The following is a 13,846-nucleotide window of genomic DNA, read 5'->3' on the forward strand; positions in this document are numbered from 1 at the left end:
AGACCCGGTTTCTATTCCTGCCACTCACTCTCTTCTCTCCCGTCCACTCCCTGGTTGGCTCCAACTCCTCGTCCTCCCTCCCAGCAAAATGCACTTAGGAAATGAGGATCCCCCATGAAGAGTTCTGTGCCCTCTATGCAATTGGCTACTTTGAGTAGCTCCAGGCTTACGAGACAATTGTGTTGTTTTACACACACTGTTTTACGATGACGCGGTAAACTTGGTTAATGTTCTGAATCCACCCCAGCAGCCTTATGCCCAGGTGTCGTCCATTTTTGGTGCAGAAAACGTATGAAACTCTGTGACATTACTGAATTATGATTGGCGCAGATATCAACGTGCCTCCAAACGTGTGCAGCCCGATAGGGGAGAGGGTGAGAATCCTAATTAAAGTGCTGGTAGTTGAGGATTCGGCAACCAACAAGAACACTCATATTAAGGAAAATATGGATTTGTGGCTGTGACAAATTAAGTATTGAGTCTTTTTCTAGGGTATTTTACATGAACTGAGCCCATTTGAAGGGGAGCAAGTGCCTCATTAGCAGAGATCTCTTGACTGAACAAACAGACAGGTAGACCGATAGATAGACAGACCAATGGATAGACCTATAGACTGACTGATAGACTAATAAACTTACAGTTAGATAGTGTTGTTTCTTGATGAATTTGATGTGTTGATGAAGATGGAGAGACTGCTGACGCTGACTTGAGTAAAATAATAGATTTATTACAAAAGAACAGCATCAGACCAGACTTGTCTCGGACGTCCGGGAGAGAACCGAGCTGGATGGATTCTCTGTTGAACGAAACTCGGGCAGGTGCTTATATGCTTAACCAGAGACAATGTTGACCATCTGATTCCCCTACATGGGTCACTGTTCACATTTTCACCTCCCTTATCACCGGGACCCCTGACAATGGGCTCTGTCTCTCTCTCTTGAGACCCCTGGCACCGTCTGTTAATAATTATCTTATACAATGGGTATTGTCTTGGGACGCCACATATTCCAAGACACCTCAATAGATAGATAGACCAATGAATACGTGAAAAGATACAAACCCACACATCTAAGCATAAACACAGTCCAAACCATGAACCCTTTCAAGATGTCTAAAATTAAATCCTTGGAGGCGTAGGGCACTGCCCCCAGCACTGGATAAACAACTCACTGAGAGCAGCTCAAGAAATAACAGATTAGACCGTGGTGTGTGAAAGTGACAGATATGGCTGTGAACGGATCGTTGAACAGGAAATAGATATCGAGCAGCAGACGGGGCCTCAGCCTACCATTGAAGGAATAGGATTAGAATCGGAAAGCAGAGGAAGGGGCGCGAAAGAGCGATGCAAACACAGACCTGATGGTGCTGCCGGGGGCGGCCTCGATGGTCCAGACACAGTGCAGGTTATGCTCGTACGGAGCTGGGTAGCCCGGGGACAGGATGCGACCCGTCAGCTCATTCTGAATGGTTCCCCCACACTCCGCTAAAAGAGAGAGAGCGAGAAAGAGAGAGAGGTTATTTAAGGGTTGGAGAACTGGTGAGAATGACGGAAAGTATAGATGCCAGAAATATGATTGTGAAAGTGAAAGTAACGATGAAAAGTTTGGTTTATATGCTGATGACATCAAATAATTCATCACAGGACTTCCAATTCAGTACATCCCATCAATTCCCTCTCATCATTATTAATTATTGACATTGCAGTCACATACCCAAACACAGTAATGGAGCTTCTTCATCTTGTTGGCAATTTGAATGATGGGCAGAAGAGCGGGCCAAGTCAATATAACGTGTGTGTGTGTGTGTGTGTGTGTGTGTGTGTGTGTGTGTGTGTGTGTGTGTGTGTGTGTGTGTGTGCATGCGTGTCTCATTTTGTCTTGTGTGAGCTCAGGCAATCCAACTTCTTCCCTGTCGCCTTTGGAAAGCTGATGCACTCACATCCTGGAAGGAACATTCCCGCATGCTCTCTCAGCTCTCTCAGCTAAATTAGATCCGATGCCGTGGGCAGCGTTGGACTCTTTTTTTCCTCTCTCTTGCTCTCTCTTTTTTTTTTTTTTTTTTTTTTTAAACAATAACTTTGATGGAACCCGGGGAGTTTGAGCAATGTTTCAGAAGCCATGAAGATCTGGGAAATATCTGAAGTTTAATTTGCGGCATCAATCAAAGGGGAGGATGGTGCGTGTGTGTCCGCTTGGTTCCAGTGATCCTAGGACACTATGATGAAGGGTGGATCATAGCTGGTGAGCATCACACTTTGCCGTTTCGAAACAACACGTATTTTGCTTGTCAAAAGAGTGGGATGTGTGCGGAGGAAATAGCGCTTAGCAACATTTTTCTAAGCACGGATTGCCCCTTTGTCCTTTGTCCTCGGCCTCTCAGATGCCGTGGCTCCGCAGCAGCTCCGCAGCGTGATCAGAGTGATTTCTAACGGGATGTCTCCCCGTTGGTCTGTCAGGGCCAGGGCCAATTTTTCTTGTAGAGGTCCAGCCCTGACATCATCATATGAAAGTTCTGTTCTGAATTATTCTCACTTCCCGGTAGCTATCCTCTATGAACATCTGGAAATTGCATAGTCTGAAGTGTGGTGCTGCTCTTTGGGGCTTGGACTTGGCTGATTTTGGGTTCTGCGATGAGGGGTGTATGTTTCTAGCTTCTTTATAGTTTTTCAACCAGTGCCATGCTTTTAAACAGGCAATTGTCTGTCTTGTCCCAAAATTACCTTAAACAAGAATGACTGACATGAACACAGAATCGACAATGGCAGTCCAAAGATCCTGGAAATATGAACATGAAATGCAATTATCTGTGTACATCTCTGTTTCAAAATGATTCATTTTGTTTACTTTTTCATATCATAATTTTCATATCATAATAAGAATCAATTAAATATTTTTTCATTACTAATTATTATTATCATATGATTATCATTATCATTATTATAATAATAATTATAATTATTATTATATTAATGTTGCCAAAACCTTCTTAGTTATCATGGAAACTATTATCGTATTATGAAGAGACATGCATGCTAACACAGACACACAAAACGGCGCTCTCCATATATTTATACTGTAAATCAGTCTCTCCTTTTCTATTTTCCATCTCTCTCTCTCTTTCTCTCTCCCTCCCTCTCCCATATATACTGAGATAATTACTAAAGCAGCCTTGTGTGATGTTTTGTTGCCACTGAAGCATAAACACAGACAAAAGGAAAGAAAGAAAGAAAGAAACAAACAAACAAACAAAGAAAGAAAGAAAGAAAGAAAGAAACAAACAAACAAACAAACAAACAAACAAAGAAACAAAGAAAGAAAGAAACAAACAAACAAACAAAAAACAGCAGGAGCTACAGCAATCGAATGGCCATTCTAGGCCTTTCTAAAGGGATTAAGGGAATGGAAAACCTGTGGACTGACAGGGGACAAGAAAGAGAGAGAGAAAAATATACAGAAATGTGATCAGATTATCTGAAAACCCTCTCCAGTGCTCACATGGGATTTCCTCCACCTAACACCAGTAAGGACCCCCACCAAAAACATGCACACATCATCGTCTGACCAGCGATGGACATTTGGAACCAGGTCCCCGGGCACGTCAACGTATGCTGCCCACTGCTCCTGGCTTCCCCCCGGAGGAAGGACAAGCCAGGATGGGTCAAATGCAGAGGCCACATTTCACCAGCCACCATCCAAAGCATGTGCATGTGTGTTGTGGTGTGTTGTGTGACAATTAAAGATGATGATGATGATGATGATGATGATGATTCTTCTTCTTCTTCTTCTTCTCCCACCCCCCCCCCCCCCCCCCCGTTTGGTTTAATTCTTCCCAGCTCTAAATTTCCGTTACGTTCTTCGAATAGATATTCCCAAACATCCCACAGTCCCTCATTTTTCTCCATTGATCCCTCTGACGGCCTCACTGAGTGTGAGTCCAGATATATTCCGGATAATCCACTGTATGCGGACCATTCAATATTTAACTTTTAAACATGTTACTGTTTTTAGTAAAGTAAAGTCTTAAGTATGGAAGTGAGGGACTTTTATCCCATTACATTTCAAAGCAAATATATATTTCCTCCATGTTTAGTCTTTAATTTTAGTTACTTCAGTTACTTTAGAGCTGATATTTATGTTAAAAGCAAGAGGGAACAATCGACCAAACACATTATGTTGTCTTTGCGAAGACTTTAGGTCAATGCCTTTCACCACTATGATAGATGGTTGGCCTCAGTTCAGCCATTTTATTCTTATGGCAAAAGGTACTTTGTCAAAAATATAATTTTGTCTCAGGGTATATGTACTGTGGTAGAAGTTGGCTTTTCAGGTTTGTGTTTTTCAAAATAAGACCACAGTGTTTCATAATACCGAACAGAACAGGCCACGCCTGAGCACGAATGTTAATACAAGGGGACATCTTGTAAATCGTGTCTCGAAAGATAACATTACAGAGTGCAGAAAGAACACAGGAGCTTGTGAGGAGAATATGAATACTATTTAAAAAAAAAAGCAAACTTGCAAATGGAATACTAAAATACGCCGCAGTAGTTCAGAAAGTTGAAACGACCCGCAGAGCTTTCACTTCGAGTTGAACCTGGCCCGGGCCGACCCAGAAATGTATGACTCTCCATTGTACACACCGCTTTGAACTTTGATGGATTTAAAAAATAATAGAAGAAATCTAGGCCACGCCAAACGTCTTAGCTCAGTAAAAATAGGCTCGCTCCCACTGTGTGCTAATACACAGCAAACTCAGTACAGTAGATGAAAATGTAGAACAAATTTTAACATCACAAAGCAGGACGGGATAAATCTCTGGCTGGTGACAGTTTGAACCACATAAGGATATTGACTTTGCACTTGGGACCGATCATCATAATCATCATCATCATCGTCACAATAATCTTAATAATCATGATAATAACCATTCTTTCTGTAGTCTCTTACCCATGCAGAGGGGCAGGGGGTTGTCCCAGGCCCTCCTCTCGCCTCTTAGGCAGGTGAGCACCTCGGGGCCCTTCAGGGTGTAGCCTGGGTCGCAGCTGTACAACACGGTGCTGCCTGCAAAGTGGCCTTTGTCTTCTCGCTTATAGCCGAACTGGGGAACGCCCGGGTCCTCACACTTCACCAGCTCAAAGCCTGGGGAGGGTGACAAAAGTAAAAATAATCAAAGTATTAGAGAAAAGATCAGGAAGATGGATTTCTTTACAAAATGGAATATAAACTTTCCAAGTCAGGGATAACATGGAACCAGCCCGCTCAATATCACAAAATTACAAGTCCTGATTTTGGTGTCAGGTGTTGATTTGCAATAATGACTGGCTGGCTGCACATTATCCCACTCATTACATAGCTACCTACTACATAAAATAATCCACATAAAATAGATTGGAAATTAGTCAGTCACAAAAACATACTGTAGATGATTGCTGCTATTGACCAATCACAATGGAGTATTCCAAAGAGTCGTAATTAACAAACAAACAAGTTAGTGTTGAGCCAACAGGACAACTGAACCTCCAGGCCACGTTATGGTTCCCATAACATCTAGAGACAGTGCCCCCCGGGAGCCCTGACATGGAAATAACTGTATTATTCATCATCTAAGAGCTGGAGGGGTGGACCAGTGGGTATGCTATGATATGGATGTGTGTGTGTGCGTGTGTGTGTGTGTGTGTGTGTGTGTGTGTGTGTGTGTGTGTGTGTGTGTGTGTGTGTGCGTGTGTGTGTGTGTACTGACTGGTGAAGTGCAGCTCAAAACCCTTGCTGGTGTTCTCTGCATTGCTGATGAACTCCAGCCACATGGAGCTGGAGGTGGAATTGAGGGTGGTGTCCAGAAACTCGCTGGCCGTAAAGACCCCCAGCAGGCGAGCCTGGTTGCTGCTGCCATCAAACACCTAGCAGAGACAGTGGGTAGAGGGGAGAGAGAGAGAGAGGGGGGGGGGGGGGGTTATGAATTAATTTGGGGTATTTGGATGCAGTAGATGAAGTAGGTTGAAGTGTTAATATACAAGACACACATACACACACACAAAGGATGGTACACAAAAAACACTACCATATACAAATACTGTTGTAAATCAAGACATGATGAGTCTTGCAACAAGATACACTAACAAAAATAACAAATACATACACAAACACATTTTCAGGTATAGGTGGTTAATGGGTTATTTGTTGTGATAATGTACACTTCAAGTATAAAAAATGGTCCCCTATATATATTTTAAGTGAGGTCAGAGCAAATACACCTGGTAAGTGAGGATCCATGTTCCTGGTGCACTTCTAAACAAAACAAATAGCCCATTCAGAGACCGGTCTTCACAAATATTGTAAAACACGCGCGCACACGCACGCACGCACGCACGCACGCACACACACACACACACACTCACACACACACACACACACACACACACACACACACACACACACACACACACACACACACACACACACACACACACACACACACACACACACACACACACACACACACACACACAGCATCCTCACTTGGAGGATGTCCTCCTCCTCCAGCCTGAAGTCCCGGGCTCGGAGCTGGATGCCTTTGCCGGGCTGTGTCTGGATGGAGTAGATGCACTCATGGCTGTTACCGTAGTAACCGGGGTAGTTGGGCGACAGCAGAACCCCCTGCATTCCAGTCACGGAGGAGCCGCACTCAGCTGGAGAAAAACAGGAGAGGAGGTGGGGGGGTAGAGAGAGAGAGAGTGGGAGTGATGGAAAGAGCGAGACAAAGCGATATTATAGAGAGAGAAAGTTAGAGTGGTGGATAGATAGATAGAGGATAGAATTATATATATATATATATATATATATATATATATATATATTGAGAGAGAGAGAGAGATTGATGGCGAGACAAAGAGGCAGTGACAGGCCGAGGTGGAGAAGAGGTGGTGTTGGAGAGAGAGCAGAGAACACGTCAATCACCATATGTTTGAACCTCGCATCACCATGGGTGATGCGAGGTTTGCTCATGTGGGCATGCACCGTGTGGATGCAGATGATGGAGGAGGAGGATGAATTATTTAAATTATTTTTAAATTGTTTATTAGATATTATTTATTTAGGTAAATTTTATCAAATTAATTTTACGTTTATTTTTTAAATATGATCTATGTTTGGTTTATTTGTGTTAAATGTGTTTTGTATTTATATTTGAATATTATATATTTGAATTGGCTTTATTTTACTTGCATTTATTTTTGAATATAATTTTTTATTAATTTGTTTTAAACAATTTATTTTGCATGCATGTATGTATGTATTTATTTATTTTATTTGTATTTAAATTTTTACCTCAGAATTAAAGTCACTAAAAAGTAGCAAAAAGGTTTACATTAGTGGAGCACCTGCCATTATTTGAATAGCCCTAAAAATCATCCAGGAGTTGATGTACTGTAAGATGGCGAGTGTCAAAGTAGTTCATAAAAGTTTATTGTAAGAAAACTCAGAAGAAGTTTATTAAACTGATGAATACGATTTCTTATGTGACTGCTTCCACACGGAAATAATAACAGAAACAAATAATAAACCGAAAAAAAGTCTCATCGCTGTCAACCTTCAACAACTTGAATTTATCTGGAGGCAAAGGAGATGGAAAGAAAAAAAAAAATCCAAATTAACAGCTTCCTTTCTCTCTCTTAAAAAAAAACAAAAAACATTCCGTGAGGATGCCAGGCAGAGAGATGGAGCCCAAGTAATTGTAATTTTGTTTTTTTGGGGGTTATGCTTTGTTTTGTTTGGGGGCGCTATCAGGGAATTGGTTGGCCTACTTTTCAGCCTGTCTATAAAAACAGTAAACTGAAAGAAAACAAACATTCAGAAAAAAGGCACAAAACAAATATTTAAGCGAGGGCAGAGAAACAGGGTATGTAAAAAACAAACGAAAAAGCTAAGCTAAAACTAGGCCTTGTTAAATGGGCAAAACAAATGAATAAGGACGCAAAATAAAACTAAATTACTTGGTTCCAGTAGAGTGTCTGAATATGAACGCTTGCAAATTACAAGTTACTCCCTAACTTTGGAGCCTATTGAGAATTTGGTTGCTGTGTCATTGGAAAAAAACAAAAAACGTTGGCTGTCATGACATTAGGCTAGTTTCGCTACGCTAACACTCCTCTCACAGACTGAATTTTCTTACAATCCGAATGTCCTAACAACGCTGATGTGTATTGGGGTATTTTGTTCACTCACACACTGATCTGATTCAACGTGGCTTCCTTTCTCAGGCAAGAGCCAAATCAATGACCAGTGCATTCTCAACCCTCTCGTGTTCAAATAAATTCAAAAGTCTCCATCTGAGGAAAAATAAAGAAATTGTGTGTGGAAGTGTGTGATTGTTTGTGTGAGTTTGCCCTATTGTGATAAAAACAAGGCAAACTGCATCAAAAAAATAACTGGCGCCGTTTTCCATCTGATCGTTGGTGGTATATTGTTTTAATTTGAATCTAAGTGCACATTGTGTGTGGATGAGAGCTTGCTTATGTCTGCAAAGTCCAATTTTTGACATTGTATTAAAATGCCTGAAAGAACAAAAACATAACCACCAAATAAAAGACAGCATTTAATATTTCCCTTGGTCAACATTGCGACCAAAATAGAGTGACCATCCTCTCTTCTGGAGGAACAACAGATGTCACTTCCTTTTGGAGTTGATTTATCTCATCCATTCCCCAGACCATCATCATTTAAATCAACATATAAACAAGTAACTTGTCAGGATAGCGTCTTTGGGGTTGGGTGGTATGATGGACTGGGGGTTAGTGGGTGGTGTTTAAAGTGGAAAAAGAAAAGCTGTGACCACCTACCCACGCACCTTGGCAGAGGGGAGCTCCACACCCGCCTCCTCCCCCCCAGACACATCACCTGGGCGGGGCCCTCCAGTCGGTAGCCCGGGAAGCAGGAGAAGATCAGGGCATCGCCTACCCCGTACTGCAGCCCCTTGCGGGTGCTATACGGCGGGATGCCGGGATCATCACAGGGCTCCAGGTCATACTCTGGAGGAAGGGAAGAGGAACAATAGGAGGTGACGATACAGTAGGTGTGCACTAGGATGATATCTACTCAAATTGTGACCCATCGCAGCAAAAACCGCTGTCTCATGCATTTCTAAAATCGCCAGGAGCAGCCAAATAAGTTGAAAAAACCTTTCTAGAAGGAAAATTTGTGTTTTTTTTTTTTATTTCTCAACGTATTTTCAAAACCAAGTTTGATATATAAATAGTTGAAAAATGTTCAACCGTGGCAATAAATATTCCCGTTACATTACATGGGGAAACACAGTTCACTTACCGAGATGCTGAATAGCACTGAACAACGCCAATTGATCGTTTCCTTTAAAGCGATCGTTTAGGTAAAGATCATTCATCCATATTCCATGTGATATGAAGTCACAATGTGAAACCATTTTGATAGAATTCAACCTTTAAATGGTATTACTTTTACACACACACAGAGACATTGTTGTGGAGGGGGCGTGTACCAACGTCTACCAACATCTACCATCGAAGAAGAAATCCTGACGTCACTGACGTCACTTCCGTAAACAAGACGAGGATCCGGTTTCGCTTGTCTGTGAAAACTTTCATTTCCCTGTGATGTTATGGATGAGGAGAAGCGGGTGGAGGAAGATCCAAATCATATCGTGGACCTTAATATGACCAGTGCGATAGATCCAAGTCAGTGTAAGCAGCGTGTACTGGACTTCATTTTCCGCGATGATAGTCAGTTCTCCGACAGCGACGCTGAGAAGACAGCGCTGCTGAATCTGATAGCGGTGTTATCCCAGACTTGGAGAACATTTCAAACAGCGGATTTCAACTTGAATGTGATGATGAAACGGAATATTTTCAAGAACCACTGAGGAGACTGACGATATGCCTGTTGTTGTTACAACGGAAGAAGTTGATGACGTGATGAAGTCCGTTGAGGTTGGTGATTGGGATTGAGATTTTCAGATTTCAGATTTTCCGAGACTCATATTATTGATAGACTCTACATTTTGCTGTGTTGTCAGTACTTTTAAACTCCAAAATGATTCCACTTTTATAAAACATGTACATATATTCTTACTGTTAAATATATTTTTTTTTAAAACAAAAATAGTTGTGTGTTGATGACGCTGTTCAACATTACCTCAAAACACAAGAAAAAAACAGTGATTGCCCCATTCAGCAGTAGGTTAAGTAGCCATGAGGCTTTGTTTGTCTGCCAACCCATTTGCATTCTGGGAGCTGGCTGAATGAACCAAGTGTGGGGAAACTTTGAAGGTGATTATCTCAGAAACACGGTTTGCTACACCCTTGTCATTAACAAGTCATAGCTTTAAAAATATTTGCTTGATTTGCACTAGTGACACCTTGTTTGGAAGCTCTGATTCTCCACCTTCAAATGTTGCGGAACAAAATAAAAAGTCGAAAGGCGCCAAATGACCCTAAAGTATGCGGTGGGTCACAATTAAACTATGATATCAGGTTTGCATATAAAAACTCTAATGTACTATATGTATTTTAATGTGATAATATGCCTTTTTGTAACAACTCATTATATACAGGTCATAAAGCCAAGTGTTGTAATAGCTTGCCAAAATGTTCTAAAGCTGATATTATGTAATAATATAATCAGCATTTTGTAATCAACATATTATGAAACATATATAACACAATATGTATTATGCATTGCTATTTAGCTTAGAGATAGAGTAGAAGAAGAGCAAAGGGAGAGCAAACAGAGGTCAAATAGAGTATGGTAGAGGTAGCGTATAGAGAGTAGAGGGAGGTACAGTAGGGTAAAGGTAGAATAGAGGTAGATTAGAGTAGAGGGAGGTAGAGTAGAAATACAATTGAGGTAGAGTACAGGGAGGAAGAGTAGAGCAAAGGTAGAATAGAGGTAGAGTGGAGAGAGGTTTACTAGAGTAGAGGTAGAGTAGAAGTAGAGCATAAGTATAGTAGAGGTAGACTAGAGTTGAGACATGATAAAATTGCACTTTATTGCAAGACGCACAATATGCAAAAACAGCCCACAATACGTTAGCAGCAGATCCTTTAAGTCCTGTAAGTTGCAAGGTGGGTGCGATCAGATTGAGATCTGGGTAATTTGGAGACCAAGTCCACATCTTGAACTCTTTGTCATGTTACTCAAAGAATTCCTGCAGGGTGCATTATCCTGCTGAAAGAGGCCACTGCCATCAGGTAATACCGTTGCCATGAAGGGGTGTACTTGGTCTGCAACAATGTTTAGGTAGGTCATACGTGTCAAAGTAACATCCATATGAATGCCAAGACCCAAGGTTTCCCAGGAGAATATTGCCCAGAGAATCACACTGCCTCCGCTGGCTTGCCTTCTTCCCATAGTGCATCCTGGTGCTATCTCTATCCCGGGTACACGTACCGAGCCATCCAAGTGATAGAAAAGAGAATGTGATTCATCAGACCAGGCTACTTTCTTCCATTGCTCCGTGATCCAGTTCTGACGCTGTCAACTGACACTTTCGGCGGAGCATGGCCACTCTGATTGGTCTGCGGCTACGCAGCCCAATAGGCAGAAAGCTGCGTTGCACTGTGTGTTGACACTTTTCTATCATAACCAGCATTAACTTTTTCAGCAATTCATGTTACAGTAGCGTTTCTGAGGGATCAGACCAGATGGGCTAGCCTTTGGTCCCCATGCGCATCAATGAGTCTTGGGCGCCCATGGCCCTGTCGTCGGTTCACGGGTGATCCTTCCTTAGACCACGTTTGTCAGGGACTAACCATTGCACTGGGAACACCCCACAAAACCTGTCGTTTTGAAGATGCTCTGACCCAGTCGTCTAGCCATCACAATTTGGCCCTTGCCAAAGTCACTCAGATCGTGACGCTTGGCCATTATTCTCCCAACACATCAACTTCAGGAACTGACTGTTCACTTGCTGTCTAATATATCCCACCCCTTGACATGTGCCATTGGAACGAGACAAGCAATGTTATTCACTTCACCTGTCAATGGTTTTAATGTTGTGGCTGATCAGTGTTTGTTCTTAAGTGTTACATTTAAACCCTGTCATACCAATGCAATTTCATGTGTTTAATCTTGGAATAAACATTGAATAAGTAGTGATTCCCTGTGCCAAACAAGAGCCTGGGAAAAAAAGGTTCAAGTAAATCCGCCCGTTGAGGAGCCACTTGAAAAACAAAGGTGTTTGGGCTGAAAAATAATGCTCTCTGCTGAGAAAGTATTGCACTCCCAGAGAAGCTATTGCATTCCACAAAGACACGTATGCATTCCCCTGGGAAGACAATACTTCTTCTGAAAAAGAAAAGCATTGCACGGTAGCCTGAGAGAGGAAAGCTTCCCAGGGGAATGTGAGAGTTCCCTCCAAGGTAACCCAAAAGTTTTCCCAGGGGAACGGAATACTTTTTCAGGGGCAGAACAAAAGATATTGGGCCAATGGCAATCATTTCCTGGTGATATGCACTATCAAATCCCTTCAGGTGATCCATAATCTTCGATTCTTTCAAAGTCTTTGAAAAGGGGTGATGGGGTCTGAAGATGGCTTTACCCTACATAAGGGGGTGGATCTACATAAATTGATAAACTTGCAGAGGGCGCAGTTAGGTATATCTCCTAGAGACACACCCATGATTCTCCCTCGGAATGGGATGAGTGGTTAAACCATTTGTGTAGATGACCGATTGACGCACAGACTTGAAATGTCCAATGCTCTCGGTCATGGATTGTCTTCAGATGCCCGCCTACCGGAGAAGGTGATGTTGAATCCCTCGTAGGAGACAGAGAAGTCGGACAGAAAGCGGATCTGTGCGGTGTAGTTCCCGAAGAGGCCAGCGCTGAGAGGCGGCGGCAGCGTGGAGCCCATCAGCCTCCACAGTGGCTGCGAGAAGCTACCGTTCTCGGTCACCAGCAGGTGGTCGTGGGGGCTCTCCAGGTGGAAGGTGTGGAAAGTGAACTGCACGCCTGGAGGACCAAAGGGCAGAAGGGAGAACTGTGTGTTTGTTTGGTTTTCCATCAAACAATACAGTGTAGGGGTATAATGATAGAACACGGCAATGAATTTTGGTAAACAAAAATGTGGTGATGAAAAATGGAGCACCATATCAAAATGAACACATTTTTCATCCACATACATTCATAGGGTCTTCTAATGGTTAAAGTAACAACTTCAACCATTAGAGGGCCAAATCACAATCCAATCCAATTTAACAGGCGACTTTGACACCATATGTGTAAAAATCACATAACTTTTTACATTACATTACATTGCATTTAGCAGACGCTTTTATCCAAAGCGACTTACAATTATTCAAACACCGACGGACGCAGCCATCAGGAGCAATTAGGGGTTAAGTGTCTTGCTCAAGGACACTACAGCATCCTAGCAGGAGGAGCCTGGGATCGAACCAGCAACCTTTAGATTACTAGACGACCTTTGCAGACATTTGCAGCTCATTTATTTCATAAGAGATTGTATTATTTGCACTTAATGCTATATGATAAAGAACAACTAATAGAAGGAACTAACTAGCTAAACATAAATTCATTGTTTTTGCATATTTAATGCAAACTGAATAAAGAAAGAATCTTCTACAGTGATAATTTGTTTCCATTAAGATTTTGTTCAACATAGCTGAGCTGGATGTACCGTTACACCCCAAAGTCAATATGAATTACAATCACCTTGAAATATGAGGGTAAGCTCATGGTATTGTCACTATTACGCACATGGAGACGTCACCCAAGTTTTAGTCCAAAGTCAATTACACAAATGTGGAAAAGACAATTTATTTTTAAAATAAAAGCCAAAGAAACAACCTCTTCCCACCCCC

The 13,846-nt window shown here is 42.0% G+C and overlaps 1 protein-coding gene across 1 annotated transcript in view; it reads right to left on the reverse strand.

The window, feature by feature from the left end:
* The window catches only part of csmd2 (CUB and Sushi multiple domains 2), a gene marked incomplete at both ends in the record, with an annotated part of 282,856 nt that overhangs the window by 143,449 nt on the left and 125,561 nt on the right, over nucleotides 1-13,846 (reverse strand). The window contains 6 exons of the mRNA XM_080019861.1: nucleotides 1,357-1,483; nucleotides 4,947-5,138; nucleotides 5,740-5,896; nucleotides 6,516-6,685; nucleotides 8,834-9,022; nucleotides 12,762-12,977. Coding sequence (XP_079875987.1) covers nucleotides 1,357-1,483; nucleotides 4,947-5,138; nucleotides 5,740-5,896; nucleotides 6,516-6,685; nucleotides 8,834-9,022; nucleotides 12,762-12,977 — 1,051 coding nt within the window. The remainder of the gene's footprint in view (nucleotides 1-1,356; nucleotides 1,484-4,946; nucleotides 5,139-5,739; nucleotides 5,897-6,515; nucleotides 6,686-8,833; nucleotides 9,023-12,761; nucleotides 12,978-13,846) is intronic.

This window comes from Zeus faber, assembly GCF_960531495.2.
Source record: "Zeus faber genome assembly, chromosome: 1".
Taxonomy (NCBI): domain Eukaryota; kingdom Metazoa; phylum Chordata; class Actinopteri; order Zeiformes; family Zeidae; genus Zeus; species Zeus faber.